This window comes from Hemicordylus capensis, chromosome 6, assembly GCF_027244095.1.
Source record: "Hemicordylus capensis ecotype Gifberg chromosome 6, rHemCap1.1.pri, whole genome shotgun sequence".
Taxonomy (NCBI): domain Eukaryota; kingdom Metazoa; phylum Chordata; class Lepidosauria; order Squamata; family Cordylidae; genus Hemicordylus; species Hemicordylus capensis.
This window is the reverse complement of record NC_069662.1, coordinates 153,698,988-153,719,105: the sequence shown is the minus strand read 5'-3', so window position 1 is coordinate 153,719,105 and position 20,118 is coordinate 153,698,988. Positions and strand designations below refer to the sequence as shown.

General features: G+C 40.7%; 1 protein-coding gene across 10 annotated transcripts in view; it reads left to right on the top strand.

Annotated features, from left to right (window-relative positions):
- Nucleotides 1–20,118, top strand: part of ZMYND11 (zinc finger MYND-type containing 11) — a 156,547-nt gene that overhangs the window by 99,202 nt on the left and 37,227 nt on the right. For 7 of the 10 annotated variants that reach the window (XM_053260963.1, XM_053260959.1, XM_053260961.1 and 4 more), the window contains 3 exons: nucleotides 6,049–6,208; nucleotides 10,799–10,843; nucleotides 16,387–16,548. In XM_053260963.1, coding sequence (XP_053116938.1) covers nucleotides 6,049–6,208; nucleotides 10,799–10,843; nucleotides 16,387–16,548 — 367 coding nt within the window. The remainder of the gene's footprint in view (nucleotides 1–6,048; nucleotides 6,209–10,798; nucleotides 10,844–16,386; nucleotides 16,549–20,118) is intronic. The other 3 variants (XM_053260965.1, XM_053260967.1, XM_053260968.1) reach the window with 3 other exon arrangements.

The window sequence follows — 20,118 nt, the reverse complement described above, 5'->3', positions numbered from 1 at the left end:
TTGCACATAGCAACTCCATTGCTATATCTCTACTGAACATACGGACAGTGTTTAGCAGTGATTCGATTTCTGACTGGGACTTTCCATACAACTTCAGATTGTCCATGTACAGCAGATGGTTGATTTTACTGGATGTTTTAGATGTTTGTTATCTGAGGCCTGTTCTGTTTAGTATTTGTGAAAGTGGAGTCATGGTGATTACAAACAACAGAGGGGATAGTGAGTCCCCTTGGAAAATACCTCTTCTAATGCTAACCTGTCCAAGTGTCTCTCCATTGATTGTTAACTGTGTACTCCACACGCTCATTGCTTTTTAAAAAATAAATATCTGAATGTTTTTCCTGACACCAGTTGTTTCTAAACATTTTAGTATTCATGTGTGAGGCAATGAGTCGAAGGCTTTCTTGTAGTCAATCCATGCAACACTTAGATTTGTTTTTCTTCTCTTGCAATTTTCTAAAATCATTTTGTCAATCAGCAGCTGGTCTTTTGTGCCTCTGGTGTTCGGGCAATTACCTTTCTGTTCAACTGGAAGCTGCTTGTTGTGCTGCATTACTTCATCTGCTACTATTCCAGTTAATAATTTGAACATGGTTGGCAGGCAGGTTATTGGTCTATAATTACTTGGAACTGCACCTTTTGCTGGGTCTTTCATTATGAGATGAGTTTTCCCAGTTGTTAGCCATTCCTTGTTCAATATCACCTCCTTGCAAAATGTGATTGAACTGTTTTGATAGTTGTTTATGAAGGCTTGTTAGGTGTTTAAGACAAAAGCCATGCAGTTCATCATCGCCAATTTTTAATTTTCTTTGCTCTTTCACTTAATAATTCTGGTGTTATCATTTGATCTTGCATTTGTTGGTTACATTTTTTGACCTCTTTCACCCAGCCTGCTTTTTTATTATAATCTATTGGATTGTCCCATAATTTTCCCCAGAATTGCACTGTTTCTTCTTTATTTGGTGTTTCTACGTTTCTTGTAGTTTCTCCTTCTATGCTTTGGTAGAAACGCCTCTGATTCGATTGTAATTGGAGATTCTGCCTGTGTTGTATAATTCTGGCTTCGTATCTGCTAATCTTCTTTGACACTGCTGTTATTTGCTGCTTTATTATTTCCAGGACTTCTCTAATTTTCCTTGAATCTAGATAGTGTTTTTGGATCAGATACTGTTTGATGTTTTCATTCTTCACCTTCTTGCCTTTCATATCTTTCAATTTGCTAGCATCTGATCTAAGCCTGGTGATTTTATTTTCTAATCTAATCTTCCATTTAGGTGATGTACTACTTTCTTTTTTTACAGGTCCACTGATCTTATATCCGAGCTCTTGTGTTGTTGTTGTTGCAGCACTGTACATTTGTTGGTTTGTTTCTTGCAAATTATTGGTTGTTATTTCTGCAAGTGCAGCATTGACATCTTTTAATGCCTGAGCAAGTTGTTTTTTGGCAACTGTTTTTAGAGCTGGAAGTCGAACCCTGGTGGTTGTTTGGTTCATGTGCACAGTTATTCTTTGCTTTAGTTCTTGTTGCTTTTCTGTTAAACGGCATTTGGGTTTTTGAGGTGAAGGCAAAAGGGAGGTTGCCTGGTTTTGATTTTGAAACAGTTCCGCAACAGTGGCATCCTCGATTTCCAACATCTCCTCCACCTGTGCCTGAGCAACTTCTTCAGTTGGTGATAATACTTCTTCCATATTTTGCGCCTCTGTTGCTCTTTGCAGTTCTTCCAGCTCAACTCCTGTGAATACTTTATTTCTTATTATGAATCTTCTCTGGTCTGCTAGCCTTTGTTCTGTTATTTCTGTATCTGGATGCTTCTCTTTCTAAATCTGGTACATTCTTTTAAAATAACCTCTTCTAGTTGGACTAGACTTGTAATAGCTGATCATTATTTCCTTGTTGGCATTTTTCATATATTTCCCCCCGGTTAGGCGACATTTCTTCCAGTAACCTTGCAGTCTCCAGCCCTGGTTGCTCAACTGAAGATCCTGAGTCCTGTAGCCCACTTGCCACCAGATGTCCAGGGACTCCAGCACCTGGTGCGGTCCTTGTTGACCCGGGTGACGACCAATCCGGTATAGATTTATTAAAGTTATGTCTTACCATATTGTTGATGGGAGAGGCACTCTTCGTCTGGCTCCTCTGGTGAGAACTTTCCAGTATGGTTGGACCTCTGGCATAGCTCTCACCTTCCTCAGAGCACACAAGCCCCACAACCATGCCAAGGTAGTCCCTCACTGGGTAGTGCCACACCAAGGTAGTGCCTCACTAGTAGTAGTAGTAGTAGTAGTAGCCACGCCAAGATAGTGCCTCACTACTACTACTACTACTACTACTAGTAGTAGTTGTTGTTAAAAACATGGACAGGTAGGATTACTTAGTTGTAGGCTACTTTTATGGGGTTTCACCCCTAGTTTTGCTGCTACATGACCTTCTGTACTAGTAATCTAAGTGGGTTTTGTACTCCCTGTTTAGATAAGCAAATCCTGAAGACTATAACCTATAACAACTGGACTATTGAGTTTGCAACCTAAGATTGGTCTCTCTCTCTGTGCCTTCTGTGTCCTGTGGGCAGACAGCCTCATCTGGTCAGATCAGGAATTTAACAAGCAGATTATCGGGAAGAACCTCTTTATTTTCACAGACAGGTCTTTATTTTTGCTAGTGAGATTAGCATTAACTTCCCTTGACTCTGAGAAGTTGTGTTACGGTAGGGTTATTTTAGCCTCCTGACTGATTAAAGGTGGGTTTGTCATCTTAGGGGAATTAACTTTGTCTCTCTCTCTGATGTACTTACCCATCTGCAAGCATATTTGCTTTACTTATGCCTGACTGGAAAACAGCCTAAGGAGTGTAATATGCTTCCCAATCTGTTGACCAGAGGCTGAACACGATCATAACGTAAATAGTTCCCTTCCTCCAAGGTAAGGCTAATCAGATCTTTCAAGAGAACAGCACTGAGTGGGTCACTTTATGGCTACATCTCTTTTGCACCACCCTTTTCTTTTTTAAGTCTTGATGTCAGGATTGTTCCTTGTGTCCATTAGAAGCAGAAGCCAACTATATTAATATCTTTTCTGGGAGTGTTCTCCCTGATCAATAATGGGCTTCAATTGATGATATAGCTTGAACTTCCACTATTGTAACTGCTTACTTTCCTCCAGGGAGGAAGACAAGCAAGCACAGGCCCTAAAACAGAAAGTTCTAGAGCTTTGGACTCACATTGAGAGTACTCTGTCTCCTTGACTTGACTGACAGCTCTCTCTTGCTTTGGGGTGGGAACAGAGGGACCTCTGCTCTGTTCTTCTCTGGAAATGTGACAGGGAGGTTTGCTTTCTCACTCTGAATGGTACTGGTACCTCAGAATGCCTCATCAAATTTATTTGTTTCCCTTTATATATATATATATATATATATATATATATATATATATATATATATATATGAATGAGTGTTCTCCAGGAGTTAACAGGACACCTGTCCATGCTCTTGTTTAATTTATAATTTTTTTTAAAAAAAATTCTTCTGTGGGAATTTATTGTTTGTTCTTCTGCATTGAGGTTTTCTTTAGTAGAACGTTGAGAAGAATTGTAATACCCGTTTGAATTAGTTTGTCCTATAGTATTAAGAGTAAACTGAATCTTTATGAATGGTTGACAATATAGTGAAGGAAGAAAAGTAAATCCCAGCACCAGGGTTCATTGGGAAGAAAGCTGTGAAAAGGTTAAGTAGAGGTGAAGATTTTAATTTAGAAACCCATGCTTCCTGAGTCTTTAGAGTCATGGATACGCATACTTAAACGAGCAGGTACAAAAGCACAAGTTTGAGTTTAGAAAATAGAGTTTTTGTTAAATAACTTGAGTTCATAAATTCCAAATATTAAAAAGTGGTCTTATGCCACCTCTGTTATCATTTAAAGTACTGTTATTTTCCACTACAGAAAATCGCCATGTCACAAAGCTATTGTTGCCCAAGGAAATGCTCCCCCTCCCCGCCCCGGGTCACTATTGTCCCTGGTTAAGCCAGTTTTTCATGTTTTCGCCCTGCTTTAGGCTGCATTCCTATGCACACTTTTAATCTCAGTGCCTCATTGAACATAGTGGGACTTCTAAGTAAACATGCGTAAGGTTGCACTGCACATCTGTAACACTGACAAATCAAAAACTAGATGCCTAAAATGTGACAAGTCCTACTGAAGATAGACATGCATATATTTTGGTGTGTCTGCTCTGAGGGACTTTCCTCCATCGCCAAAAACACCTGTCATGTCCAAAGTCGTTTTGGAATTATATTAGTGGTTTTTTTTAAAATAACATGGAAGGATGAGCATCTCTCACATATCCCACGTGTGTGCTCATGTAGTTCTTTTGACAGAACAAAATGACAGATTTTGTATGCACTGACAGATTTGTATGCACTGACTGGCTTACAGAGCAAGGCTGCACCGGTACAGCGAGAGAGCCGCCTAACAGGATCTCCCAATCAACTGTACTGGTATAGTGGGGAAGCAGTGATATTTGACTCCCTCCCCTTTTCCAAGAAGCCCTCTGTGCCATCTGAAAATATGTTCCCAAGAGTGCACAACCCTCAGAGACACATTTTTGGGTGGTTTCCTGGGGAAGGAGAGGGCCTCAACATTTGTTCCTTCCCCACTGCCCTAGTGCAGTTAGTTGGGAAGTTCTGTTAGGTTGCTCACTTGTTGCACCAGCACCAATGCATCCTTACACTATATGTCAGCTACTTTCTTTAAACTTCCGTTGTGTGGAAGCAAGGTAAGAGGAAAACCTGGGTAGAAGCGATTGTGTGGAAATAAGGTAAGAGGAAAAGCTAACCAGGTTTTCCTCTTATCTTGCTTCCACACAATCACTTCTACCCTGGTTTTCCTCTTACCTTGCTTCCACACAACCGAAAATTGGGAGCACACACAGCTCCCAAACCCAGGTAGAACTCAGTTTTTGTTTGTGTTAATGGCCTCAGAAACTGGTCTATTACATTTTTCTATCCCATTTTATTTAATTTATTTATTTATATCCCACCTGTCTTTCATTAGAGAACTCTAGATGGCATACATGGGGTTCCTAGGTGGTCACCCATCCAGGTACTGACCACATCTAGATCATGTGCCCTGAGACCATGTCCTGGGATCATACAAGTTGACTTGTAATGGACTAGAGAAAAGGCTGTGATTAGGAATTTGGAAATGATGTGAACTGCAAGCTCCTCCTACCCACTACTGAGGGTCTGTCAAGTGTCATTTTTATAACTGGCTACCACCCCATCTCTACTGCTTTCAGACAGTTTATGGAATAGCAGAAAACATGTTTTGAAAATATCATTGAGTCAGATATTTTGCTTTTCTTGTTATGATTGGCAGGGTATATGTTACCATGGAGCATGATTCCATTTGTTGCTTTTCTGTGCATCCAAATGGTTCACTAGTCCATGATGAGCAGAGGATTTTCAGTGCTCACCCATTTCACCAGTGAACTGGCAGTCAATCCGCACTGTTGCGCCATCTTGAATGGAATTTGTGGAGCTAATTCACATCATAGGGAGTCTTGGTCTCTGTATTTATATCTGTGGCTCTCAAGGTGGGAGGCATAAGTGCTTCCTAGTTCTGATGCAGTGACCAGAGAGGAGGGAAAGGTTTGCTACTTTCATTTTCTGCTGCATGTGACAGTGCTTTCTTTGTCCTTGAAGCAAGACTAAACTATCCTAGGGAAGAGAACCTTCCAGCGCAGGAGCTACAGATTCCAATACATATTAGAAAGCATTGCATTGAATGAAAATGCAAATGTCCTTCTCTTGGGTTTGATAAGTGAATTACAGAAGAGTTTCAGAACCCCTAATTTACAACATTAGTGAGTTTCTGTGAACAGTATGATACAGCGTGTTTCATCCTGATACAAAAGGTTAAAGAATGCAGAAATACATTGGGGTGGGGTGGAGAGAAGTAATTGGGAACATATTTAAGAATATTTAAATTGTGACATTTATATCACAAGCTATATGCAAACACTTAGACTATTACTTGTTTTCTGCTCTCTTTACAGGTATATGTCTCGGGTTCATGGTATGCATCCCAAAGAGACCACACGTCAGCTTAGTTTAGCAGTGAAGGATGGCCTTGTTGTGGAAACCTTGACAGTGGGATGTAAGGGATCAAAAGCCGGTATTGAGCAAGAAGGATACTGGCTGCCTGGAGATGAGATTGTGAGTATATCTTCTACAAGAATTTACACTGCATTTCCTGGTATGTTGACTTACAATCTGCTATTTGCAGTTCTTACTAGCAGCTTACCCACAGGGCCTCAGAATATTTTACAATTTAAATCTCACACTGGATAGAAAAAATATTTTCTTTAACAATCTCACGTAGGTAGTAGAAATCTTATTGTTGAGAGCAAAATAGTTTTGATCCGAACTAATTATTAGTTGGCTGAGAACATTAGAGATAAATGAAGCAAGCTTTAAAAAATTGAGTATAGATTTTGTATATTCACTTACATTTTTAGACATAGATTAATTTTAAAGCATAGAAACATAGGCAGGAATCCAAAAAGCTCCTTTAGATGTGCCCAAGTTCTTGGGCATTCCCCATGAAATTTCTGACTCATTTCTTTTGAGCAGCGGAACCCCATGTCATATTACAAACATCTTTTGAAGAAAGTCCTCTCTGTTTCTAAAGAGGGTTGCCTTTCAACATAGAGAGGTGTTGTTTGAGAAATACAAGTTCAGAGCTCCCTTGGGCATGCAAAACAAGTCATGCAGCTTTTGGAATCAAGCTATATGGTACAAGCCTAAGAAAGGGCTGGGGGTGGGGGAGAATCCCACCCACATATCAGGTAGGAGGGATTGACATTTTACCCCACAATTGTCCTGGCAGGATTTCCTTGAGGCACCTAGTGTTGGTCACTGTTGGAGTGGGACACTGGTATGACGAAGAATGGCTGTTCTTATGTTCTTTTGCAGAGGGGTCCTGGATGAATGGCGTCAGAGGAACTACCAGGCAAGAGTTTAGGAAGCTCACTGGGTTAAGGGATAGGATGGGGTGGCTAGCTTTGTCCTTAAAAGTCCTGGTCATTGGGAAAACTCAGGAACTTTGGCTGGGTGAGTGTCATTTTGGAAACAGCCACGGAGACCTGCCTTGAACCTTCTGCCCCTATTAAATTGGTGGCATTTAACCATTAAAATATCTGATACTTTGCTTGTGATCTAATCATGTTGCATTCAAACTGTCTTATAGCTGAAAGATGGTTAAGAATCGAGTTTTGATAATGTATGGCGATAATACAGCCTGACTAATTACAGCTTTTTAAAATTTAAAATATTCACTTCCAACTTAATTTAATTCTGAGTACATGTACAATTTCAATATGCCAGAACTTTGGGGGACAATTGCATTTGTTTTATCAACAAAGTGAAGTCACTGTTTTGTTAAAGGACTATTTTGTTCAAAGTTAGTTATAAACAGCTAAGTTTTCAGCTCAGTTCTGTACTTGAAGATGAGGCTGTGATCCTGAATACAGCCATTGACAACATGTTCCATAAAGAATAATAGGATGCCTGTAGGATCATGTGATCAGGATCATGGCCTAGTTTTTTGTTCTAAGGAGTGGTATGGCTCATTTTGCATCTACCAGTGATAAAACCTCTTCCTTAAACTTAAAACAGAATTTGAAGAGAAGATCTAGAGTTTGAAGAAAATAACATGGTAGTTCCAGATCAAAAATTCAAAATCTCTGTGTGTGAGAATATAGCATTTTCCCCTTATCTTCCACTTCTGGCATGATGTAATCCAAGGCAGTATAAATGCTGCTGCTCTCCGTTTCAGCTGTTATTTTCCTAATGCAGAAGTCTCAAAGCTTGAACTGAGATAGTCTTCACACATTTCACGTGTCCTGAGAAATAATATTGTGCCAGCTTTGTATTGTTGGGCTAGCTATAATGCCCTGATAATTCTTCATGCAGAAAAACTGTTAAATAAATCAGACGAATGCCCATGTATTTCCTTGGTTTGTGGCCTTATGCTCCAGCTGGTCAAAGAAAGAGCAATGAGCTTTATGTAGCACTGAAATACCCCTCACCGCTGAAAACCCTACAGGGCCTCCTTCTGGCTTGGGAGACTTACTTAGGCCTTCAAATGCCTTGAGAAACCCACACTGAGGTTCTCAGAATACTGGCCGACATCCTGACTACGAAGCACCGGTGCAGCAGTAGTGTGCGCCAAACTATAACTGTGGTAGTGCATGCGGAGGGAGGGGAACTATGTCCCCCGGCTTGCGCAGGCAGCTGCGGAAGCAAGGGGAGATTGTTCCCTGGGGTGACCCAAGGTGTTGTAGTACCTGAGGCAAAGCACCAAGTGCTGCCTTGCCCCATAACCCCAGTGAGGAATGTCCCCCTTTCAGAACAGACCCTTGCAAGCTTTGAAAGTGGCATGAGGGGCAGGATTGGTCCCTAAGTGCTGCTCCAATAGCAGCAGTGGGGGGCATCTTGCCACCCTGCTTGCTCCCCAATAATCCGCCGCCTGAGGTGACCACCCACCTTGCCTCATTAAAGGGCCACTTCTGACCGTTCCCAACTGCATGTGCCACTGCTGCCTTAATCTGGAACACAACATTGCTGCATTGGCACTTTATTCATCAGGGTGTCAGCCACTGAATTTCTGCAGCTTACCAACTTCAGTGGCTTTTCTGTGCTTGCATAGATTTATAGGATTCACACAGCCCTGCTCATAGCTCAAAGCCCTGTTTGCACCCATAAAAAGGAAAAATTCATGAGTGCACAAGATGCTTTCTCTGCCTATGGACCACAACAGAAACAACTTCACTGGGCCTGTGGACCACATCTAAAGGATTGTGTCATTACACGTTAAATAATAATAATAATAGTCCTTTTCTTGCATCACTCAGGTGAAGCAAGGATTAATTTAATTAAATCATTTTGGAATCTTGGGATGAAAGCTGTTGTAAAAATGCAAACTCTGCAATTCTCCTGTAATGAATGAGACTGATTTGCTTGTTTTGTATGTTTAGGAAGCGTTTTGACATGCATTTAGAAGTCTTGGCATTGGTAGTTTTAATTCTTCAATTACTGCCATCATGTTACCAATAAAATAAAATAAAATAAAATAAAATAAAATGCAGTTCTTGACAGAAGAGGAAAAATGCAGACTCTTGACTGTCATCTTAGCATAGTTGTGAGCTTTTATTTCTCCAAACTGCATATTTTCTGGGCTTGCCAGTGCATTCTCTTTGAATTCTACAGAGATGCCTTTGGCTCATTAATATTAAGTTGAATCCTGATGCACATGGGCAGTATTTTCTAAAAGTATAAAGGTTTATTTGCATCCTGATCTTAAATACACCGGCTGATGTGTCCCGCCCACCTTTGTCACTGCAGGTCTCTAATATGGTGAGGTTCTGAGCGAGAGGGCAGCACTGGTACGACTGACTTCTTGTGTGATTGCATATCACACACTGCTTCCATTATACTCCATGAAAGTAATGTGTGACATGTGATCGATCATGTAGGAGCTCAGCAATTCTGGTACTGCCCTCTTGCACAGCATCATTGTTGGGTGTGAGAGCCCCGCAGCAACTCAGATGGTTCTGCAACACCAGCATTACACTGTGGGACATGTAAGCCCCTGGACAGCATCTAGCTATACTTGTGTGTAAGCTCACTACTATGGGGCTTAGAAACAGGAGCAGTGCATTAGAGAACTCTTGCCCTGGGTTCCAGTTATTCTGCCCCATTTCAGATGCAGCCTGCCAGCCAATAAACCTCCGGGTTTTTTTCTCCCTGCCTGGAATTGCAAACACAGGGTGTGGGGGTGGTCAAGAACCTACAAGAGCACAGTACACTGCTGGTAGACTGAATTCAGCTTGATGGGTCCCGAGTTGGGTCAGCCTCTTCCACTGTATTTGCAATACATCAAAAACAACAACCCAAAGCCTACAACTACTATTGAGAATCAATACAAAAAGTTTATCATCACACACAATTCTGTATTACAAATGTGAATTTAAAAAAAATATTGTCCCAGGCCAACTTATGCAACAGGTTGCTTTCTGTGTCCACACTGTATTATTTTATGTTAAAACCAGCCCGCTTCTTTTGGGGTTCAAGCAGTTTCTGCATTGGCAATGTAATTAGTTCCCTTTGGTTCCCTTTGTCTGCTTAGACATTAACGCCACAGACCTCCACTTCTGCATGTAAGGAAAATACCTTTACAGATTTGTGTTAGATTTTCTGATTTGCTTGAAAGTCACTCCCCGAGATATAGATTATTGCTCTCCATCCCTCCACTTCTGTTTTCAACTACTAGCTGACAGCATTTTTTTTTAATTCTATGAAGTGTGAAGACAGTAGCTAATAATGCATATTAGACAGAGCACCTCCTGGCTTTTCCAAAGGGTTGACACCATTGCGGTACATTTCGTGATACAAGCATGTGTTTCTTCCCAGGGGTTGCTTGGTGAGCATGCTGATCCCTCTGCCTTTCTGAACAGTGCCAGAGATGGAGCCATTTTGGCCCTTTGGCTTCGAGTGTGTGTTTTTCTTAAATTAATTGACTGCTTGGAACGCTTTCAGGAGCACAGACGAAGAGGGGGAAATGGCTCTAGGTCAGGCAGCTCATAGAGTTTGTTTGGGAGAAATATATGCAGTCAGGATGCTATCTGTAATAGTGTGCTTTCCCCATCTCCATGTTTCAGTTTGTTTTAGCCCTGTGTGCCTCAGATGGGTTCCAGTACAGAGACCATGTGTTTTTGTTTTGTTTTGTTTTCTTTATTTTGAAAGGCCTACAGTATGCAGCCTTTCTCCCGGACAACAGCAAAAATCAAGGTGAACAACTTTTGCACTATGCAGTCTTGAATTTCCTGTTATATTCTCTATTTACGTTTTCTGTCATACATTAGGATAGATTAGATTGTTGCTTCTTCAGTTTTTAAGTTATTGTATTAATCATGCTTATCATCCATGTTCTGTGCAGTTCTGAAATTGGCCTAGACTATACAGGACTCTTGTTTAAAAGATCTCTCTCTCTCCCTCTCCCCCCCCCCCTTCCTGGGGAGCTGGAAGTGGTTACTCACATGTTTCGCCACAAGATGTGAAGTTGCAATGGTTTGCCTTTAATCAGTTATTTTGGGAGTAACTGATGACATCTGGTGGCAGACTGTGCAAGTGCAGATGAGGCTGTGTTTGTACTTTCTAGATGTTGGGAGCTTTTGTGTCTGCCATTACTAGAGCACTGGCAGCCAGATGTGAAAGTTATATAAATAACTCCTGCCTCATGCAAGGAAATTACGTGGCAGATACCCATGTGCACTGCTGGTCTCGCAAATGTTCCAACCCGTGTTCAGATTGCAGGTCAACCTTTTCCTTTCCTCCCCCTTTTCCTTTTCCTTTGGGCTTTGAGAACGTCTTGATTTTTGTAAACAGGGTTGGAACATTGGTGAGCCATTCACAAAGCCATGATGCACGTGATATCTGCCATAAGACATTTGTAAGAAACCCACTCTCTGACAGAGTCACCAGTCTCTGTAATTTTTCTACCGAAATTCTGTTTTCTCTATTAAAATGCATTTTGTTTGCCTTTAAAAAAATAATCATGATTTTATTGACTTCTTAAAACTTCTAAAGTTTCACATTAGAAATACAAACACCCCTGCCCTCTGGCATGCAGACTTCCTCAGTTCATACTCACCCCATTCCTCCTACTGTTTCCTCCTTCAGCGTGATCACACTAGTATGCTTTATCTTTTATTAATATCTTTCTCATTCATATATAACTATATCTCCAAAATAAGCTTTAAAACTCTTTGATCAAAATGCTAAAAAAGGCACCTTCCTTTATTCTATGCACAGTTGTGTGTCATGTTTGATAATGCATTTGTGAAGAACACTGTTGGCATATCTCTCAGTGAATAGCCGTTTTAAAAAGCCCTTGCAACCCAATGCTAAGCTTATGGTAAGAAGGCATTAGACTATCTGAAGTGTCTTCACAATGTACCTGGATCCTTCCAGCCTGGGCTGCAACATGATGCCCTTATATTGTGTGGCAGGTAGAGGGGTTTAAAAATGGTTGTGCCCTGGCATATCAAGCAAATGAAGCAGAAAAGCCTCCAGCCGACCAAGGGGTCTTACCAGGTGTGGCTGAAATGCCCCCTTAAACATACAAAGAGGTCATTCACACAATCAAAAACTGTTTTTTACCCAGGTTTGGGAGCTCTGTGCGCTCCCAATTTTGGGTTTTGTGGAAGCAAGGTAAGAGGAAAACCGGGGTAGAAGTGATTGTGTGGAAGCAAGGTAGGAGGAAAAGCTACCCAGGTTTTCTTTCTACCTTGCTTCCACACAGTCGCTTCTGCCCTAGTTTTTCTCTTTCCTTGCTTCTAAAGGTAAAGTATGCCGTCAAGTCGATTTCGACTCCTGGCACCCACAGAGCCCTGTGGTTTCCTTTGGTAGAGTACAGGAGGGGTTTACCATTGCATCCGCCCGCGCAGTATCTACACAACCCAAAATTGGGAGCACACACAGCCCCCAAACCCGGGTAGAACACAGTTTTTGATTGTATGAATGGCCACAGTATTGTGATTTTACTTAGCTGCATCCAGTTTGCTAGGATGCAGTGTGAAAAAACCCGTAGGTATAATACAACAAGGAAGCGTTAAGGCATCATCTTTCAAGCCAGTTGCTACTGGTGTATGAACATTACATTTTCTTAGAGAGTTAGAGGGTTTTTTCTGGGAGAGGGAGGGAGTTACCCAGTTAATAGTGATAATGAATGAAGGCCCAGTTCATCAGGAAGTGCTCTTTCACAGTTCCCATTCATTTTACTGGAACTTGTACATGAATCCTCCTGGGTTATGCTCAAGCTTTTATCTTGTTTATCTGGATCTTTTCTGTTGATGAGCATTTGCCAAATTTACACACAAAGAAGAGGAATAAAACATGAAATTAACTCAAATTAACATTTGGTTAATCCTTGGTGAACAAGATATCAAATGTAAAATTAGATGTGTTTTGGTTCCTTTTAAAGTATTTTGATCTGAAAACTCTGTGTATAAATGATCCAGTATAGCTTGTTAGGAAGACGCCATAAAATATAAAGGGGAAAAGGAAAGTGCACATTTGTTTTATAGTACTTGTGTAAAATACATTGCATGCATTTTTCTATTTTAATATTGTCATGAATGACCAAACTGAGTTCATGTGGAAGTGTTGCTTGTTCACTAGCATAAATTATAGTGGCCACACTGGGTACAATTGTGCAAATTACAGCAGCCAGATATGTAGAAGTGACTGTTCTTCTCCTTTCCCTCTCCGCCCCCCACGTACCACATTTACCATATGCTAGAGGTGGCCATCAAATCTCCACTGATCATGTGCTATCTAGTTATTCTAGAAGTACATGAAGAGCCAATGTAAACATTTTCCCAGTCCCAAAACTTTGGAATTTCCATTGATTTTTTAAAAATGTTTCAGGTTTTACTGTGGCCATAGTATGTCAGTAAGGATATATATCCCATCTCCAAGGTCATCCAGATGTATTCCATGCATGACGCAATAACTCTGGATTGGGATAGATTATACCCTCTGTTTAAGGCAGTAATAGGACTCAGACTGCATTCATTTGACTGGAACAGTGCCAGTGACGATTTCCTATCTGAGACACCCATCTTATAATATGTATTACATCCTGGTTGTCATTCTTAGGCAATATGAAGGAATGAGGGGAGAAATAAGGTTTCCACATTCAGTCTGGATTAGGCTTGATTACAGGCATGGCTGGAAGCTCTGTCCATTTTAATGGCTGATGGAAAATACTTGTTCCATATTTGTAAAGTGAAGTCACAAACAAATCACTTGGAATCTAATGTGGGGTTTTTATATATATATATAAAATGAGTGATTTCATTTTGGTATATATAAAACATAAAACATAAAAAGAAAATTGTGGGTACTAAAATGCCCTCCATTTGTAATCTAACAATTATGTTTTTGGTTCTATTGTAGCTTTGGAATAAACTTCAATATTTGCCACCCCACGCCATTGCACAACATGCTCTGATAAGTGCATATAAAGCTTAGTGTGACCAAGGATTTTGGTTGCAACTCTTGGTTTGTACACTGCTTCACTGGCATCAATAAAAAAGTTATTTCCCAGCAGTTGAGCTCATCTTGCTAGAGATATAGCTAAAAAACACCCACAATAACATTCTCTTTTGTATTATTAGTAAAATGGGGATTATGGCCACAGTTCAGCACAGAGTTCAGTTGCTTAAGCTTTTGTTTCAGTGGGACTTCAGTGCACATAACTAGGATTTGGCCTCAAATTGTGCACATTCTAGTCCCCTTTGATCTTGGGGAAACGGGAATACACATAGATAGTTGAAGACCATTTGAACACATTACCTGCTTAACTCTCACATTGACATTAATGGAATTTAAAGGGTGATTTTTATTCCAAGTAAGATTGAGAAACAGGAGTGAGATGAAGAGAGACAGTTCTTACCCTTTTCCTCCGAATTGTGTAGAGAAATTGTATTTTTAGGCTTCATTTATACAGTTGCAAACATTTGAAGGAGCACAACCCTGACCCAAGGCCGAAATTTGGTCAAACTTTCCCAATATTTGGATTCATTGAAATTGCAAAAGGTATGTGGAAAAGGGAAAACGTGAAGCCACGTAATATACCGTATTCGAAGGTTGAAAGGGGGTTGAAATTTTGTGTTTTGTTCTGCTCTGCTTGTAAGTTCTTGAATGTTTGCAAACCTTTTCTTGTTTGTAAATATTTGTTTTTATGTTAATGAATTTGCAGGGGTACTGAATTCTTGCACAAACCTCTGCTTTGATCCAGTGAGTCAGCTCCAATGGATCTTTTTGGTTTGTCCTGAATCCCCATAACATTTTCTAGCAAATCTCAGGGAAGGAATAAGAACTTAAATTGTAATACTATAAATGAACTCAATCAGAGCAAAAACAAACTACAAAGTAACAGGGATCAAGAAAAGGAGTGGGTGAGGGACCAGCCCTTATAGTGCTAACCTCCGCCTAATGACTTAATATTTGCAAATATATACTAGTAACATTCCATTGAATATTGGGCCCATTTGGAATATTTGCTTCACACTTTCTTGTGCATGTAAGAAAAAGAGTCTCCTTCCAGCTGTGTGGGATTCTGAGGAAGGAAAGGGGGTACCCTTTTACCCATAGTTCAGTACAGGGCAGATGAGAGAGATGATAACCTTGACTGACTTCTTCAAGATAATTTGGGAACAGGAAGACCTACAGCTCCTCTTGCCCCACACCAACTGATCCTCCTCAATCACTGTGGCTGACTTTTGAAAGCAGGACTTCCTCATTTGGTCCAGCAGCAGTTTCCATTGTGTAGCCAGGGGAACTATAGCTGGAGCAAAGAATAAACTAGCACTTTCAGAAGAGAATCACAACTGCCAGGTGGGACAGTTGGTATTCTTGCTTTTGTTGTCCCTGAGAGTGCAGGCAGGGAGACTTTGAGCCAGTCCCCAGAGTCTTTCCTGAAGGTTGTTGAAAGGAGCTCCCCACATTCCTCAGAACTTCAAACAGCTGGAGAAGAATCCCCATCCATGCTTCTGCAGAAGGACATTAACAAAAACTCAGTACCAATAGAATATCAGATGGCTGAGCACTGCCGCTTATTGGCCTATTACAGAGGGAATACTCCTATCTTCTTCACTGAAGAGAAAAACATAACTGGGATCTATCTAAGCACAGTGCTAAGCTTGTCTTATTCAAGAAGAGAACAATTTCTTTTTAGTGTCGACTACCCTTGCGGTATAGCTGGGGATATGGCTTATATGTGTTGGCTGGCATCCATTTGAACGCTGCGCTTGTGCAAACCATGTTGAGTTAGTGCACGGATGTTGGACTAGCCAGCTGCACAAAGTCTGGAGCTTGGCATTTCAGATGAGTGTCGCACAGAAGTAGATGCCATCATCCTGTTCTGCCATTGCTGTTGCGCCAAGCACAATTTCAAGCATCCCTGCGGCTTCGCACAGCTACGCAACCTCCTTGCGTGTGCACCGCTTTGTTGTGCAAGCACAGCATAAATCTGGATGCCAGCTGCTGTGTTTGTGTTGCTAACCAGACACACTCAACAAGAATTAAAACCTAGCGTTCCTCAGGGGTTTACAGCAGTAGTGTGTTCCATGATCAAAACTCTTGGGAGTGTAAATAATTTGGTTGCTTTTTTGAAAGTGAATAATCCACCAAGAAGGTACAATGCTCTTTAAATACTTACAATGCCTAACATGTGCTAGACTTTGAAAGAAGAAGAAATGTGCTTTGTTCTTGGCTACTGCAGATATTGACAGTATGTTCTATCAAATATTTTGTATTTTTTGTAGGACTGGGAGACAGAAACTCATGACTGGTATTGTTTTGAATGCCATTTGCCTGGAGAGGTGTTGATATGTGACCTGTGTTTTCGTGTATATCATTCCAAGTGTTTATCTGATGAGTTCAGGCTTAGAGACAGCAGTAGTCACTGGCAATGCCCAGTTTGCAGGGTGAGTACCTCTGAGCTTTCATGTGCTGAATAGAGGCTTGGTATTTGTTATTAATAGTTTCGAGAAGATGTTTCTGGCCAGGAGAAATACCATATTTTGCCTAGTGCAACAACCATCTATATGTTAACTTCAAATCCAGAAGCGTAGTCAGATCTGGATGTGCTGGGGCAAAATCAAGAAAAGTCTGCTGTTAGTAGGCATCTCTTGAGGCAGGAATTAGTATCCTACATCCACACTAAAAGTTGTGCAAAGGGAACGCTTCTGCATGTGCACAGAGGGGAAGACCGATCTTTGGCAACCCCCCTTTTATCCTATAGCCATCTGTGCCTCCTGAAAATTCATCTGCAAGGGTTCCTCAAGCCTCAGACACACATTTTCAGGAGGCACATACAACTGCAGAGGGATCATCTAAAATCACCCCTATATGCACGCAGAGGTGTACTCCCCATCTGCAACTCTTAGTTTGGTTTGTAGGTATTTATTTATATATACTAACTGCATTTATACACTGCCTTTCCGCCCTGACATTTGAGGTGACTAAATGTTACAAGAGATACTATGTGAATTCTCTCAGGAGTACATCAGGAGCTAAATTGAAATTGGTTTGGCCTGGAGCAAATCTTGATATGCCAGAACCTGGAAATCTAGAAATTCCCTTATGAGTCCTGACAGCTGTTTGCCCCAGTCAGGTTATCTGTCCCAAGTGCAGAAACTCCAATACATATATCAGACTCCCCCATTCATTCCAGGACCAGAACTTCTCCCCATTCAATTCTGGGTGTACACCTTAATGGGCACATATCAGATTCCTTTAGGAAATTCTCATGCATACCACTATAGCACACACATAACTTTGACTCAGAGTCAACCGTATCCAGATATGCATGAGATCTGGAATTTCCCCATAACACAGACATAGATTGACTATTAAAAGGATTCTAACCACTGTGTGCATATTTGCTAAAGTACTCCGGAGTGTCTGCATTATACTCTAGCAAACTACATATTTTTTTTCTTCTGAACTTCACTGATGTATGTAAATGCTACATAACTGAGCTGAAATCCACTCAGGCCCATTTTATTTAAACACTTTGCATTGATCTAATATGTCACACCTTCCTAGAATTTCCATAAAGCCAGACTCTTTGTGGTTAAATCAATCAATCAAACAAACAAACAAACAAAACTTCTCCTTTTTGTGTTCACTTATTTTGAAATTTCCCTTCAAATATGAATACTATAATCCATTAGCTTCTTAAGTCACAGGTTGAGGTAAGAGATGGGTATCAAAAGGGAGAGCCTGGAACTGAGAATTTCATATTTGCAGGAACCAATTGCTTAGGCGGGCAGGTTTTCCCCTCAGCTTTTTCCAATTAACTTTCCCACATAAATATGCATAGTATACTGTGTTGAAAAGCATGGGGTATTTGAATGAATGATGACGGTAACTTTTCATGTAGAAAGCATCATCTTGATTAAAAGCAACAATGGAAGACTGCTAATAAAACAATGGAAGTTAATTTCATATATTCTTGTATGTTGTGGTGATATTTTGCAGCTTAAAATCTAAGTTTGTGCATTATTTTTGAAAACTGTTACCCCGCTTTTCTGACAGTGATAAAGCAGTTCAGGCATTAAAATAATATAAAATTGAATTCATGAAGGAACATATGAAAATAAAGAGGGGAGAAGCACACTTTTAAAAAGTGTGCAGAATGGCAGTTTATATAAATAGTTCTTTACTCCCCTACAAAGCACACACAGCAATGGAATCAGGTGGATCTACCCCAGAAGGGCGCCACCATTGAAGAGGCCCTGTCTCCTCTACACACCTGCTGAATATTTGATTACAGAGAGCAGTCATAGATCTTTCCTTTGCTCAGATAAAATATGTCCAACAAACAACTAATCTATGTTGTTGCTGGTATCCTGATTGTGATCTCTGACATTGTGCCAGAAGAGTGTATGCAGCAGTTTTTCCTTCTGGTTTTGCTGCTACTACCAGCACTAAATCACTAACAGAAAAACATTTAAGAACAGCCGTGCTGGCTCAGACCAAAGGCCTATCTAGACATCATCCTGTTTCTCAGCATGGCCAACCAGATGCTCTGGGAAGCCCAACAGCAGGAGATAATAGGTAAATAACCCTCTTTCACTATTGTTCCCCAGCACCTAGTATTCAGAGGCAATTTATAGCCATCATGACCAGCATCCATTGATAGACGTGTCCTCCATCAATTTGTCTAATCTCCTTTTAAAACCATCTAAGCTAGCGGCCATCACCAGAATTCTTGGCAGAAAGTTTCATAGATTAGTTATGCATTGTGTGGAGAAGTATTTCCTTTTGTCTCTCCTAATCCTTTTGCCAGCCATTTTCATTGGATGACCCCTGGTCCTAGTGTTGTGAGAGAGGGAGAAAAATTTATATCCACTTTCAGCACACTATGTATAATAGAATATCCCTCAATCATGCCCCCCCCCCAAGTTTTCTTTTTTCTAAATTTTTCTAACGCTTCAAATGTTGTAACCTTTCCTTTATAAGGAAAGTGCTTCAGGCCCCTGATCCTTTTGGTTGCATTCTTCTGCACCTTTTCCGGTCCTACAATATGCTTTTTGAGGTGTGGTGTCCAGAACTGTGCACAGGATTCCAGATATGGCTGCACCATGATTCATATATGGGCATTATAATATTAACAGTTTTTTGGTTACTATTTCCTAAAAGATGCTTAGCATGGAATTGGCCTTTTTCAGAATTCCCACATACCAAATTGACATTTTCATTGAACTATCCTCCATGACCCAGAAATCTCTTTCCTGATTAATCACTGAGACCCATAGCCTATCAGTATATATGTGGTTGGCATTTTATGCCAGAATGTGTATCACTTTATACTTCAGCATTGAACTGCATTTGCCATTTTGTTGCCCATTCATCCAAGTTGGAGAGATCCCTTTGGAGCTCTTTTCAATCCATTTTGTTTTTTCTCACCCTGAATAATTTGATGACATCTGCAAACTTGGTCACCTCACTGCTAGCCCCTACATCTGGAAAACTATGAAAAAGTCCCAGTCCCAGCACAGACCCTTAGGAGACCGCACTTTTAACTTCCCTCCATTGTGAAAATTGTCCTTTAAGCTATATTTAACAATATGCCATTTCCAATGTATTCATATTCAACTGCCCCCTCATTTGGTGGCTGTAAGTTTGAAAAGCACTTGTTCAGCACTGGGAATTCTCACAGTAAAAATGGACACTGAATCCTGTATGTGTGAATGATATTGGTCACAGTTGTCTTTCAGTATGTCTTCAAACCATGGAAGTCTGTGTAGGGCACTGCAAGAGGGGACAAGAATTTTGACTCTAGCATTTAACAAAAGAACTCCATGCAGCCTGTTGGGCTGGTCACTTGGCACCTCACCTTAAACTGGCCAGCTGCGTCTCCTAACGTTGGCATCCCAGGATGCACTCCAGCACATTATTTAAAGCTTTATTTAATGGTGGCAAATACCAGTCGCTACTCAGCAGAGGAACAGCTGACACAGAGAGAGTTGAACACCACCGCTGGTTCG